We start from the raw sequence: 14,992 nt of genomic DNA, 5'->3' as shown, positions 1-14,992 counted from the left end.
CTTTTGATTTTATAAAAGCTGTCAAGGTGATTTGCAAACAAATCCACGAGATACATGGGTTTGTCTGGAAATGAGCTCAACTTATGGAACAATGTCATACTTTAAATATATGAACCCATAGCTCTTTTGGTCTTTAATAGGCTACAGAATGCACCCTTCATTATTTTGAATGCACCCTTCATTATTTTATGCTGATTGACAGGGGACTGCACGGAGAAAATGCACAAAGGCTTCTCATTTGCCCCTTCCAGTCTTAAGGTGATTTGCTCCTGAATTAGAAGAATATGTTGGAGATGTTGTTTATAGCACTGCTCTGTTTAAAACTATCTACAGAGATTGCATGATAGAGCTTTCTTAGCTTCTTTCTTATCATCCTTTGAGCTTTTGGCTCTTAGTGCAGGGCAGGCAAGGCAAGCAGAACAGGTGTTATTTGATCATCACTGGAGCTTTCACATTCACTAAGCTGATATTAAGTACTGTTAAATCACATCATAACCACTTTCCACTGATAATAAAAGGTGTTACACAATGTGGGATTACATAGCATATTTCTTACCTGATAAGCTTACATAACAAGTCTTGTGCATCTTCCCCATGAAGAGCTCCAATCCAATGATAGCATAGATAATTATAACAAACAGCACCAGCAGGGCAATGTGCAGCAAAGGGACCATGGCCTTGATAATGGAATTTAAAACCACCTGGAGGCCTGCAATGAGAAAGACAACACTGTAGCAAGAAGTGAATGCTGAATAATCTACTGGAGACAAGGGTATGCAGGAAAATTCTTCATTTAATAAATATACAAATATACAAATTATTTTGATATTTCTTTCACATTTGCTATCTGATCAAGAAAATGACTAACATATTACACCAGCAGTTATAAAATGGTGCTTCCTTGACTTCACCATTATGCTTACATAGCTTTAAAAGCCCTGAGTGTAAGGATTTGTGCACTTGCTTTACTATATAAAGTATTATTGCACTGCAACAGGATTACAAGTCTTGTAGGAGGTGCTATTGGAAGGATATTAAGCAATACTTCAGCCTGTGTTTTGCCATTCAGCTCTGAACAGAGGTAAGAACTACAGGTCCAAAGTAATAGAAAGATCAACCACACCCATCCATGGAAGACTGCTTGAAGCAAGAGGCCAGAATGAACGAGCTAATAGCTTTCTTATCCATATAAAAGCAAGGGTCAGGCTTGCTTATTGCTCTGAACAATTAGATTTCATTCTAGTTGGATACACCCTAACCCGACTGTCCCCACCTTCACAACGCCAGGTTTGACAGATTGTTAATGATAGTAAATTTTAGGATAACTGGATTAGGACACTACAAAGGGACCACTTCACTTGAAACAAAGTCTTTTCTGGAGTGCAACGCAGATGCTGTTTTTGCTGGTTCTTGAAAACCAGCTAAAAAGTGCTCCTTGGGGGATAACTCTACAGATTTTGTTGTGCTGTAGTAAATGCACTCATGTTTGCAAAGGCTTTAAAGATTCACAGATGGAAATGATATTGTAATAAACATTACCATATTAGTAAGTCATTAGTGTAAGGAAAGCTAAGAGGGCATCAATTTAAGCACCTTAATAGCTTCAGAAATGGCCAACAATTACAAGCTCTCTTAGTTTTTCTGAAGACTCTGCAGATATATTGGACCTGTATTTAACCCCTGAATTACTAATATATTAATTTGGAAAAATAATATTTACAATGATATGAGCACCAATAATTTGGAAAACTGTCAGTTGTATAAAACTTTATATGATTTACAGGGAACAAGAAAAACAATGTATTTTTAATATATTAATATTGTACCTTTAGTATATTAAAACTACTTTTATCGAAATTGCCATCCTTTGTTCTCTAATATTTTATGAAGCATCTATAATTTGTCTCTGTTAGCCCATTGCATTCCAATGTTTTAATTATCCTGTGTTTTTAGACTTATTTGTAGCAAATATTTTTGGTGATAAAACACAACTGTACAAGCTTGTTTAGTGTAGACTGGCAACATGCCACTAAGATGTTTCAGCAGGGGTAGAGAACCTCAAGATCAGGGACTGAATGCAGCCCTCCAAGGATGGATCTACACAGATATAAAAAACGCTGTGGAAAAAAGCTATTTTAAAAATACAGCTCCCAAGGGAAATTTTCATTTACTTCAGATTGCTGCTCTACAGCACCATCTGGTGTCACATTTTTATAATGCATTTATAACGTTATAAATTGACCTCGAAACAAAATAAAAAAATTCCTTCCAGCATCACCTTAAAGACCTACTAAGTTTTTATTTTGGTATGAGCTTTCGTGTGCATGCACACTTCTTCAGATAAATTGACCTGTGTAGCTGAGTCCCAAGGCTTTCTATTGCCTGGACAGAGGTGTGTATAGAAAATAGAATACCCAAGTAACTTAGGATGGTGAGACTGGGTAAGCAACATTGCACTATGCCAGGAAGGCTGAACCTTTACTGTTTGTTCACACCTGTGTTAGCACCCCCGTGAGCTGAGGGACAGAGGTGGCATTACTGCCTCCTTTGAAGCAGGTAGGGCAGGTGAGACACCTTCCTTCCTTTGAAAGGCAGTGCTAGACATGGTTTCTCACAATGTCATAAACTGGCTGGATGCAGAGGAAGTGGTGGGAAGCACCAGCTGGGGAACCCCAAAGGGAACCCCCAGGAGAAGCAGACACAGAGCCAGGGGACTGGTGGTGGAGCAACAATGAGTGGTCAGAGGGAGCAGCAAACTGGAAGGAGGTGGTGTTGGAAGCAGAAGATGTAATAGGGTTTAGTGAGCAGGAGCAGGAAGAGGCTGTGGCAGAGAGCAGTACAGTCTCTGAGGCTTAATAGGAGGCTAGAGTGGATACTGGCTAAGAGGCAGAATTGAAACAAGCTGGCTGCTAAGGAATCTAGGGAGTCTCACTCTCCTGTTGCAACCAGCTCCCTGCCCTCCTGGTCTCCTAGCATGCAGAGAAATGAAAAGAGTAGAGCAGATATCGGTTGTGCACAGATGCAGTTTGCTTGGGAAAGACCCTGGAGAGGAGGAACCTTAGAGAGTGGTGGAAAAGTGAGGAGCTTTCATCCTTGCAAATGTCTCATTGGGAAATAATTGCTGGGATCTCTATTGGAAAGAATTGGTAGGATCTCACTAAGCCTGCGCTGTTTTGAATAAAGAGTTTACTTCAACAACACCGTATTTTTAATTGCTGACCTACGTGTGACCCTGGCTCCTGAGAGACAACCATGGAAGCAGAGTTAGTGGCACAATAGGCAACTGTCCTTGACTGCTCTGGATGTGGAGCCCATGCCTGCAGGGATCAGCAAACTTTTTCAGCAGGGGGCCGGTTCACTGTCCCTCAGACCTTGTGGGGGGCCGGACTATATTTTGAAAAAAAAAATGAACGAATTCCTATGCCCCACAAATAACCCAGAGATGCATTTTAAATAAAAGGACACATTCTACCCATGTATTTTCAATTTCAATTTCAATTTCAACACCTTTATTGGCATATATATAAAATATAAAAACAAAGACAAAACATATAAAACATATAGGTCATTAGTATAAATAGTAACTACGTCGTACAGAAATAATGGTGAGCAGGAGGAGGAAGAGGCACACAGGGGGGCCGGACTATATTTTGAAAAAATATATGAATGAATTTCTTATGCCCCACAAATAACCCAGAGATGCATTTTGAATAAAAGGACACATTCTACTCATGTAAAAACACCAGGCAGGCCCCACAAATAACCCAGAGATGCATTTTAAATAAAAGGACACATTCTACTCATGTATTTTCAATTTCAATTTCAATTTCAACACCTTTATTGGCATATATATAAAATATAAAAACAAAGACAAAACATATAAAACATATAGGTCATTAGTATAAATAGTAACTACGTCGTACAGAAATAATGGTGAGCAGGAGGAGGAAGAGGCACACAGGGGGGCCGGACTATATTTTGAAAAAATATATGAATGAATTTCTTATGCCCCACAAATAACCCAGAGATGCATTTTGAATAAAAGGACACATTCTACTCATGTAAAAACACCAGGCAGGCCCCACAAATAACCCAGAGATGCATTTTAAATAAAAGGACACATTCTACTCATGTAAAAACATGCTGATTCCCGGACCGTCCGCGGGCCGGATTTAGAAGGTGATTGGGCCGCATCCGGCCCCCGGGCCTTAGTTTGGGGACCCTGTTCTACAGGGACTGGAGGGGAGAAGGGATGAGGCAACTTCACCAGTTCTTTATTTTTCCTTCTCCTTGTTCCCTTGCCATCTTGCTTATCTTTAGACTATACACTTGTGAATCTAGAACATGACACTGGTGATGCATTATGAACAGTTTTAATGCTTGATATATTGCCATATGGCATTTCAAACCGATTACTGTTAAATGGATTGCTGTTAAGCAAAAAATTAGCTGAGATATGCTGCATACACTACAGAATGAGCCTGTTTTGACATACAGCTGATGTAAGGCTGATGTGTTCACAAGTGCAAGCCAACATGAGAATACTAAGATCAGTACTGATAATGCCATGACAGCAAAAATATAAGTGTTTCAATTTTTTTTAAAAAAAAAAAATCATACCACCACATAAAATCCAAGTGGGTCATTTAGAAAAATCCACTTTCTTGGTTTCTTTATTTTCAACACATTTTTCTCACACTGTATCTAAACAGACTGAGTGGATACATGTCTAACTTAAATAGCACCTCCAGCGGTGCCCAGAGATTTAATAGCCTTCAAAGAGGATTATACAAATTCATGGAGGATAAGGCTATCAAAGCCACAAGTCATGCTGGATGGCCAAAGGAGCATGCTTCTGAATACAAGTCATTGAGGAATAACAGTGGGAGAGGGATTTCACTCTCATATTGTGCTTGTGGACTTCCCATACACAACTAATTGCTGGACTAGATTGGTGGTGTACATAATTCTCCCCTCTCATTTTTATCTTTACAACAAGGTAGGTAGATTATGCTGAGACAGTAAGTGGTCCAAAGTCACGAGTGGCCTTCATGGCTGAGTGAACCTTGGTCTCCCAGGTTCTAGTCCAGCACACTTAACTACTACTCCACATTGGTTCTCAATAGCCACTGCACCTGGTTGCATGAAAGTATGAAAACTAGCCCAAAAGGTCAAATTCACATATAGTTCTTTGGCTAACCATGCATCAACTGTTGTTATTTTCAGAGATCAGGACTAGTTACCATTAGAGATAGGTTCTCTGTTGACTCTGCTCCTTTTTGATACATCTACTTTAGCCTGCCCATCAACAGCCCCCTGCACATTTCTGAAGCTAAACAAAAACCTTAAGAACAAAAGAAGAACCCTACAGGATCTGACTCATCTAGCCCAGAATTCTCTTCTCACAGTGGCCTACCAGATGCCTATGGAAGTTAACAGCTAGGACTTTCACCACAATAGCACTTGCGTTCAACTACTGTACTAGTATTCTGAGGCATATCACTTCTGATACTAGAGGTAAGACAGCTACCATGGTTAGTGATCATAGATCTCCTCCATGGGTTTCTGTGTACCTCTTTTGAACCCATCCAAGTTAGCACTATTACATCTTGTGGTAGTGAATTCCAGAGTTCAACTATATACTGTGTGAATAAGTACTTCCATTTGTCTATCCTGAATCTTCCAGGAGTTCTTGAATTATGGGGGAGGGAGAAAAGCTTCTGTCCACTTTGTTGACACCATGAACCAACTTATACAACTATATCATGTCTCCTCTCCTCCTCCTCCTCCTCACCTTTTAAAGCTAAAAAGTCTCCAAATCATGAAACTCTTCTTTACAGGCAACTTGCTCCTTGACTATTTTTGTTGCCTTTTTCTGAAACTTTCCCAATATAGGGGTTGGCTCCACCCCATCCACTGAGTTCCTTCTGGGTAAATAGAAGACTGGAGGAGGCATTTTTTACCCAGCACAGGAGGCAAAGATTATTCTTTTTGATGTCTGGTAACCTGAACTGTATACAGTATTGAAAGTGTGGTTGCACCATAGATTCGCATAATGGTTTTATGATATTAGCAGTTTTAATTTCAAACCCTTTTTGGACTACAGTTTTTCAGTACATAAGATTTGGAACAATGGAGCTCAAAACCAGGGCAACAACTCTAATAAGAATAAATATAACAGCCTGGGAAACACCTGATGGGCATGCAGGGCTTTGCAAAGCCAATGAGGTACTGCGTTAGGACAGTGCCAGAGATGTGAGTGGTCAAACATGAATCTAGACCTGGAGGATATGTTTTCCTTGAAGTGAGTCTACTGGAGCTGGAGCTTTAGTTGAAGAAAGCACTACTAGGTGGACTAGGGAAGAGGACTAAGGTCCTAGAATATTAAACCTGGCCAAACTAGAGGCTTTATACTGCCTGCTGAGATGCCCCTGAATCCTTGATCTCACACAAATCCCTGAGCTCACACTTCAAATGATTCTTCTATCCTATATGAGTTATATTTCCTAGGTAGGGGGCACTTGGGAGACATTTTGTGTCAATATGAGATGCTTGAAATAAGCAAAGAAAGTCTTTTATTTTCAAAGTGTTTTAGAGAACTCATAAATCTCAGATGCAGCCATAACACAGAGAACAAGCATCCCAAGGGCTTAGTTTCATGATTAATTGATTTAGTATTTATGATCAGATCTTTTCACAGCATTTGAGAGGATATTAAGGAACCCAGAAAAACACTTTGCATTTCAGACATACACATATGTTCATTATTAACCACTCCATTAAAGTACTCAAGCACAAGGCAGACACAGGCAGCTCACAACTGCTGTCCCCAGAGCTTACAAACCTGAGGTTGTACAAGTCAAAAGCTTTCACTGTTAACTGAAGATGGGATTGCAGACAAAACATCATGAAGTGATTTATGGGATTCTGAGGGGTTAATTGGAATAGCTTCCCAAAGATGAGGAACCAACTTTGAAGAGGAGAAGGGACAAGGAAGAAATTAGTTTTGGTTAACACTTTAATATGAACCAGAGCAACTGATCACTGGGAGAACAGAATGTTGGACTAGATGGGCCTTGGCCTGATCCTGAAGGACTCTTCTTACATTCTTAATTTGCACTTCTCAAAGCGATGCACAAACTAAAATACAGCAATCCTTCAAAATCTGTACTTCTCTGAATTTCACAATGCAGTTATTTAACCAAAATAAAAAAGTGCATAAGAACACATATATTGGTGAAAATAACATACAAAAATTGCTTGTAGAAATATGTATCTTAGGAAAAATGCACACCAAAGTTCTGGTTATTTTTTGAAGATTTTTTTTAAATGCAAACTGATACAAAAATGTGGCAAACTAAATAAGATAACATTGCCCTCTTCAGATTCCATCTCAAAGGCTATAGTAGAACCATAGCTACCCCTGCACTTCTAGAACCCATGGCTTCTAAAACAGGTTAGTCCCCTTTAAGAGTAGAGACATCACATGGAGCCAGCTGCTTAAAATAAGCTGCAGGCTAGATTGACTGCTGAAGCAACTTTTAAATGTGCTTGACAGCCTAGATGCTATGTAGAGCTACAGGTGCTTACTGCCCTTGTCACTTGAACTTCAATCTCTGTTTGTCTGATTTTGCTTACCTGGACTTACCTTCTGCTAAGTTTGGCCTTACCTCCATAGAAACTAAAATATACTTGACCTTATCCTGCAACTTGGATTTGAAAAAGGTGCCTGCACTGTTTGATTTAGGATACTTGGACTCTGCCGAGAACAAGCCCTACTAGGTTAGAACCTTGTCCTAGTGCTGAGACTTCAGATGCCACATCAGAATGGGGGGTGGGATCAGAATTTTTTGCTGCAACGGCACCTGGCTGATGCAGCAGAGAGGACCAGATTAGACTTATTGTCACTTCTTGCTGTTGCTGGATTTGATTAGTGGATCCTATCTTCCTATACCCCAAATATCCTAGCATTAGCTTCTGCCTGCCTCCAGCTTAGGTGGGTACAGTTAAAAGCTTTGCTGTAGTGGACCCCCTGCTGGTAGAGCCTTGCACAGGTTGGCAGAGTTGGTGGGAGAGACACCCCTTTCTCATCTGGAATCCCTGCAATGTGTCAGATTGGGGGTTTGGATTGCTCTGTTGAGGGGCTCCAGTGCAGCAAATATGCCAAACCTTTTTGCAAGAGGGAATAATGACCGTTCCCCATATAAAAGGGGTGCAATTTTGCACGGTCATGCGTAGCACCCTGGGAGCCTCAGGCAGCCCCCAGCAGTTCGGAGGCTGGCACCACCTTCCCAGGCTGGATACCTGTGGTCTCCGCCCACACAGCCAGCCGTACAATCCGGCCGGGGGAGGTGTTGCCAGGGTGGGATTGGCCAGGTAGGAGGAGGTAACCCACAGCAGAAGGCGAGACATACCTCAGAAGCAGTCAACGGCTCCAGAGCTTTCCCACCCTCCACTCCCCAAAAATTAATGCTTACATTGCAGGTTAACCTCTTTTCTTCCACAGGCGAACACGCACGCAGGCGCTGCTATGACAAGGCCGCTGTTGATGGGCCGGAAAGGAATTTCCCTGCATTGGCAGGTTTCGCCTTTCCCGTAGCAATTCATCACAACTTTGGCGGTTGCAGGCCTTGGGAGGAATCCTTTAGACATTTACCAAAATGGGGGGGACGTGGGGGAGGTGACCCCCCACCCCCATTGCGGCGGTGATACTAGGATTCCCGTTAAAGGGGTCTAGGGGGGAGGCATTGACCATTCACCCAGGGGCCGTCATTGCCCTCCCCCTCCAGCGGTGGGGAAAAGGGGGGCGGGCTATCTGCTTGAACATATGTTCTCCAGAGCTAGTCAACCCCATATATGCTGGATAACCCGGAAATTACCCAGACCCCCGCTGGGGAGCTGGGAGGATAAACGCCCAATGCCTGTGCCAAGGTCTCCCTACATCTGAATCTTAATAAAGTTGTGGCCAATTTTAATCCCATAGAACATTGTCTGGTGTCGTTATTCTGCTCAGGGGCTGCCTGGGGTTTTGGGGATCTCCACCTGACCGCGCAAAAACTATCACATCCATGGCAGAGAAAAAGTGCACTGAGGGGAAGAAACGGACTAATAAGTGTAGTTAAATGTAGGCAAAAGAAAGGTGTCAATCCAAGTCTCTATTTTTCTATAGTTGAAATGTATGCCTAGCTATTCTTAATAGGTAAAGCTATTGATCTTTCTTCACCAATTATTGCTATTATGAATGATCACTGTGCTAATTTTGCTAATTTTGCATAAGTTTCAGCTTTAATTGAATTGTCATGTATTTTGCTCTTGCATTTCATTGCATCTTGACCCAACTGTTTAGAGTTTTTATCTCTACGACCATGCATAGATGACCAACTGGGGATAACATTGCATGTATCTGATAGACTCCACAAAACATCATGCCAAAACAAATATGCTAGTCTTTAAGGTGTCAGAAGACTGTTGTTTTTGCTGCAACTGACTAACATTCTGGAATTAATGATAATACATACTAAAACTACAACACTACATGAAAGAACAAATCAAGAGAGCAAAACAATCAGCAGAAAAATGAAAATAATCATTTCAAGTAATAACACCCTTGGTATAGATAACACAACTAAGAATCAGACTTGAAAATCCATAAACCACCATATTTTATACATGAATGTTGTATTACCAAGTCCAAGATTATTCAAGATAGACATGTGAATAGAAACAGAGAAAACAAAGCCCTCAAGAAGCATTGTTTACAATAGTCTAGCTAACTATTTTCTACTGTTAATAATTTAGAATCTTAAACAATTTTCTACGTTTATTTTAAAAGCATATCAATTCACCTTAAAAGAAAGAATGAAAATAGTTGCGACTGCCTGCTGCTGGCTGAAATGGTCTCCATAAATGTTTCAGTAAGCAAAATGTGTTAACTTCCTTCACAGGGCTCATAAGCTACAGTACTTATTTACACTGATAACATGTATACAATATTTATTCTGTGGAAGCATCAGCATTTTGTGACCCTTCTATCTACAGACTAAACACAAAGAAGGAAAGCCAAAACTCTTGGTCCCACAGGGACTTCTCTGTGGGTTCATGCTCTGCAGGTGCCTCAGAAGAAGCTGCTTGACATATTATGACAGAAATTCAGAAAGTTGTTTGTGTGTGAATGCAACAGTACCATCCACCAGTCATTTCTTTGATATAGGGACACATCTTTTACCTTTGTGATCACACCTTTCTGTTCTTTATGTTTTGTATTAGGGTGTAAATGCTGAAAAGGATGTACATGTCAAACAGCCAGGATATAAATGCTAAAGACAGTCAGCCTTTGCAAGATTCTTCCAAGAAACATTGGGAAAATTATTACTTTGAGAACTTGCCTTCCAGTCTTCTTTTCCAGCCTCTACTTCTTCCCTCTACCTGTGGAAAGTGCTCTCTCTGTGTGTATTAGTGGTGATGATAGCTAGGCTAAGAACCCAAGAGGTCTTAATAGGCCTTATCTTTAAGCTCAGTAATACATTTTCCTACTGGGATGCATCTGAGTTATAATTTCCTCCAGATGACTCTCCTCCTCACCCACAGTTCAAAAACAGGCCTCAGTGGGTTTCAATAAATAACTTTCTTGTAAGTAGTTGTCTGCCTTTAATTTTTTTGATTAATTTTTATGTTTTCTTTTACAGTGCATTCATATGATATCTGAATGGTTTTATTCCCACATTTGTACTCTGGAATCTTTTATATATAGCAATTATTGTTTGTCCTGCTGCTGGCTCCTCTTCCTCCTCACAGGACACTTGGGTCCTGAAAAGATTTCACAAAAGATTTCTTCACTTCCCCTGTAACACAGTGAATTTTTAATTGGCCTCTGTTTTTCAGAGATGTTCTAGAGCAGCCTTTCCCACCCACTTCTTCCCAGATGTTCTTGGTCTACGAATCCCATCAGTTTTAGCTAACAAGGACAATGGTCAGTGAAGATGAGAGTTGTTGTCTAACAGCACCTGGAGAATTCCAGTTTGGGGAAGGCTGATTTAGAGAACTGGAAAGCACTTAGATGTATGCTTGCTAAATCCAGATTTTCATATTCATGGTGAATTCCCTACATAAACAGAAACTCAAGAAACAAGTATAGTAATATCACACCAATGAAAAGCACCCTACAGAATGTTACTAACAGTGACCACCCCCACTTGCATGTGCATCTGCTTTGGTGGTGTGGAAGCATCTCATATAGTATACTATCAATAAATAAATGATTACTGCATGTGTAAACTCTTATCAGATATGGGAGATATTTGTTTCTGAAAACCCTGGCCACTGTTTTAAAACCATTAGTTCTATTGCTTTTTTCAGTGCACAGTCTTAAGACCTTTGAGACATAATTACCTACTTGAGGGTACAAGATCAAGGAATACTATCCTGTACTGATGCCTTTAGTAAAAATATAGGTCAGCAAGAATATTCTACCTACGTATAGCACAATGCCCTGGTATTTGCTCTATTTTTAATATTGACCTCATAATTTAGATTAGATATTGATTTAGTGTTTCAGGAACATAGATATACCTGTGTTACTCACTTTTCTATCGGTTCTCCCTTTTGCATCAGTTACCTTTCAGACCATTTTCTGGGTTTTCATACTTTATACTTTTACCTATACTACAAAACCAAAGATGTGTTATCTAGGGGAATTCTTTTAAGTTCAGACATAATACCAAGTTCAGACATAATACCAGTGCTTTTTTCCTGGGGGTACGCAGGGGTACACATACCCCTAAACATTTTGTGAATCTTTGTACATTTGTCCATTCACTGTATTTATTTACCTGATTTGAACTATAAAATGATGATTTTCTTGAGTCAAAATGAAAGTACCCCTAAACATTTTAAAAGAAAAAAAGCACTGCATAGATTTGTGGATAGTTAAAAACTGAGGAGAAAACTTATGATCTTATTGTGGCCATACCACAGAGGGGAAGGAGAAGTATGCAAGCCCAGGTTGACCTAGGCTTGTTCCTGTAAAAATAAACCATAATTTATTTTTATATTTTTCTCCTGCACTTAATAGAAAATTGATAGTATCGGCGCAAGCAAAGGAAGTTGTCCTCCTGAGGCTATATGTGGCAGTTCTAATTCTCGCCCTCTGCAACCATGGTGCAAAAGAGAGTGAAAAACAAGTTATATTTATATATTTCACTTTGTATCTAGTTTGTCTCTTAATTTCTGGTGCTTTCACTAATAGCCATATAGCCAAAGGCTAAGATATAGCCTAGTAAACTACTTTCTCCTCTAGTACCTTACTAAGGTCCAAGCGTAGGCTCTAGTCTATGGCTTAGCACCTATGCTAAGGCGGACTCTAAGCTTAGGCATCCTCTATGCTTAAAGCCTAATTCTGCATGAAATGATCTTGCAAGTGTAAAAGTGCATCCTGGGATCAGTATATTATTTTCTGAGAAAAGATTGCACAATTTATGGACATGTTTTAACAAAATACAGAAATAAATCTTCATAAGCGACTCTTCGGAGTATAAACTATGGGCCCAGTACCAAAAGGACTGCACCAGCTGCTGTCGTGTTTTGGTCCCGTTCACATAGAATTATATAATTAGTGCTGGCTAAATTGCAAAATATATTTTATAGGCAAGGAAACCTCACAACAAAGCCACAGAACGTGAATTCATGGAAGAGTATATGATCAAGAAACAAAATATAGTAAAATCCAGTTTGCCACCTAGCATGTCTATACCACCCACACTGACAACTTGCAACAAATGGAAAAACAACCTAGCTCAAAACAATTTTCTCCCAGTTACCTAATTCCTAGCTCTTCTCATAAGATATCTTCTTATCAAGAACACTGCAAAGCATTTTGCAGCAACAATAAGTGAAAAACCTCAGAAGAAGTACAGTGCAATTCTATGGAATTTTTATCTCTGAAGCAAGTCCCTTTATGTTCACTAGGCTTTACTTCCAGGTACGTAATTTGTATAGGATTGCAGCTTTAAAGTACATGGTTAAGGCTGTAATCATAAATGGAAATATTAGAAAGTAAGCCACAATGGGACACGGGTGGCACTGTGGGTTAAACCACAGAGCCTAGGGCTTGCCGATCAAAAGGTCTGCGGTTCGAATCCCCGTGACGGGGTGAGCTCCCATTGCTCGGTCCCAGGTCCTGCCAACCTAGCCGTTCGAAAGCACGAAAGATAAATAGGTACCGCCCACATGACCCAGAAGCTGTACACAGATGAGCGCTGCAACCCCAGAGTCATCCGCAACTGGACCTAATGGTCAGGGGTCCCTTTACCTCTACCTTTAAGCCACAATGAACTTGTTTCTTTTGAGTAAACAAGCCCAGAATTGTGCTATAAATCTCTGCAATTGCTATTAATGGCTTTTATTTTATGTTGAAAACTTTCAATAAAAATTGTTTTAAAAAGAGATATCCCCAAATATAACAAATTTCAGCAAGGAATGTGATTTTGTGGCTTTCCTGGGCTATTTTTTTGTAATAGCTGAAAAGCCACCTTCATTCTACACTCATTACACATTGATGTAGGCTTCCTGTGATGCACTTATATAAGTTGTTTATGTTTATTGTGAGTTTATTCTGCACACATTAATCAACTGTTGTGTGGGTGGAAAGAGATTTCAAAATTTGCTGTGGAAGAAGAGGAAACTACAGGAGCATCTTTCCCTATATCAAGGAAGGTTAGACTGGAATTACCGTATCTCTATTCACTTTCAGGAGAGCTGCAAAGACATTTCCATCTCACACAGTTTTTAGTTTTTAATGTCATCTTTTTAATACTGCCTTGGGGGCCTTGTTAGGGCTGAAATGCAGTTTATAAATATTTATTCATGTTATTATTTATGTACTTCTTTTCTGCTCTTTCTCCAAAATCTCAAGCTGGTGAACAATACATGGTTCTACTCTCCCTATTTTATACTCAGAACAACTGCATGAGGTATGTTGGGCCAAAAGACAGTTGCCATGTCTGCATGCAACCATGGTTTAGTGCTACGCATATAAACCTGAATAAGCTGAGCAAGCTTGCATGCTCTTCCCCCTTGACTAGTTTCACTTTTAAATAATCCCAGTTTAGTGTTAGATTCAAGCTAGGGATCCCCATTCAAAATGAACTTTGCTAAGTAACATAACACATCAGCTTTAAACCATGAGAGGAGGAAGGGGAGTGGGAAAGACACAAACCTGGAACTTTGCTTAGCCAATCCACAGTTTTAAAGTTTAAACCATGGGTCAGCTGTGAAGGAGATCAAAGGGTCACCAGGATAACCTGTTTCCTCAGTCTTGGTTCTATACTTTAACCACTACACCAGAATAGTTCTAAGTCTTGGATGAAGGAATTGAGGTGATGTTCATCAAATTTTCAGATGACACCAAAATGGGAGGGGTAGCTAATACTGCAGAAGACAGAATTAGAATTCAAAATGACCTTAACAGATTGGAGAACTCGGCCCAAGCTAACAAAATGAATTTCAGTAGAGACAAATGTAAGCTTCTGCACTTAGGCAGGAAGAATAAGATATGCAACTACAAGATGTGGATCTAGGGGTCTGGGTGGACCGCAAACTTAACATGAGTCAACAGTGTATTGCAGCAGCTAAAAATGCTAATGTCTGCATCAACAAAAGTATAATGTCCAGATCAAGGGAAATAATAGTCTGCTCTATTCTGCCTTGGTCAGACCACACTTTGAATACTGTGTCTAGTTTTGGGTGTCACACTGTGAAGGATATTGACAAGCTAGAACATGTGCAGAGGAGATTAACCAAGATGATCAAGGGTATGGAAACCAAGCCTTATGAGGAATGGTTGAAGGAGCTGTTTAGCCGGGAAAAGAGGAGACTGAGAGGAGATATGACAGCCATCTTCACCTATCGCAAGGGCTACCACATGAAAAGGGAACAAGCTTGTTTTTTCTCTGCTCTGGAGGGTAGAATTCGAACTGATAGCTTCAAGTTACAAGAA

The 14,992-nt window shown here is 40.1% G+C and overlaps 1 protein-coding gene across 15 annotated transcripts in view; it reads right to left on the bottom strand.

Annotated features, from left to right (window-relative positions):
• CACNA1C (calcium voltage-gated channel subunit alpha1 C) overlaps window positions 1–14,992 on the bottom strand; it is a 550,248-nt gene that overhangs the window by 214,090 nt on the left and 321,166 nt on the right. For all 15 annotated transcript variants that reach the window (XM_060279995.1, XM_035127322.2, XM_035127323.2 and 12 more), the window contains exon 6: window positions 557–709. In XM_060279995.1, the coding sequence (XP_060135978.1) occupies window positions 557–709 (153 nt within the window). The remainder of the gene's footprint in view (window positions 1–556; window positions 710–14,992) is intronic.

Source organism: Zootoca vivipara, chromosome 10, assembly GCF_963506605.1.
Source record: "Zootoca vivipara chromosome 10, rZooViv1.1, whole genome shotgun sequence".
NCBI lineage: Eukaryota > Metazoa > Chordata > Lepidosauria > Squamata > Lacertidae > Zootoca > Zootoca vivipara.
The sequence above is the reverse complement of the archived record's forward strand: the minus strand, read 5'-3'. Positions and strand labels throughout refer to the sequence as shown.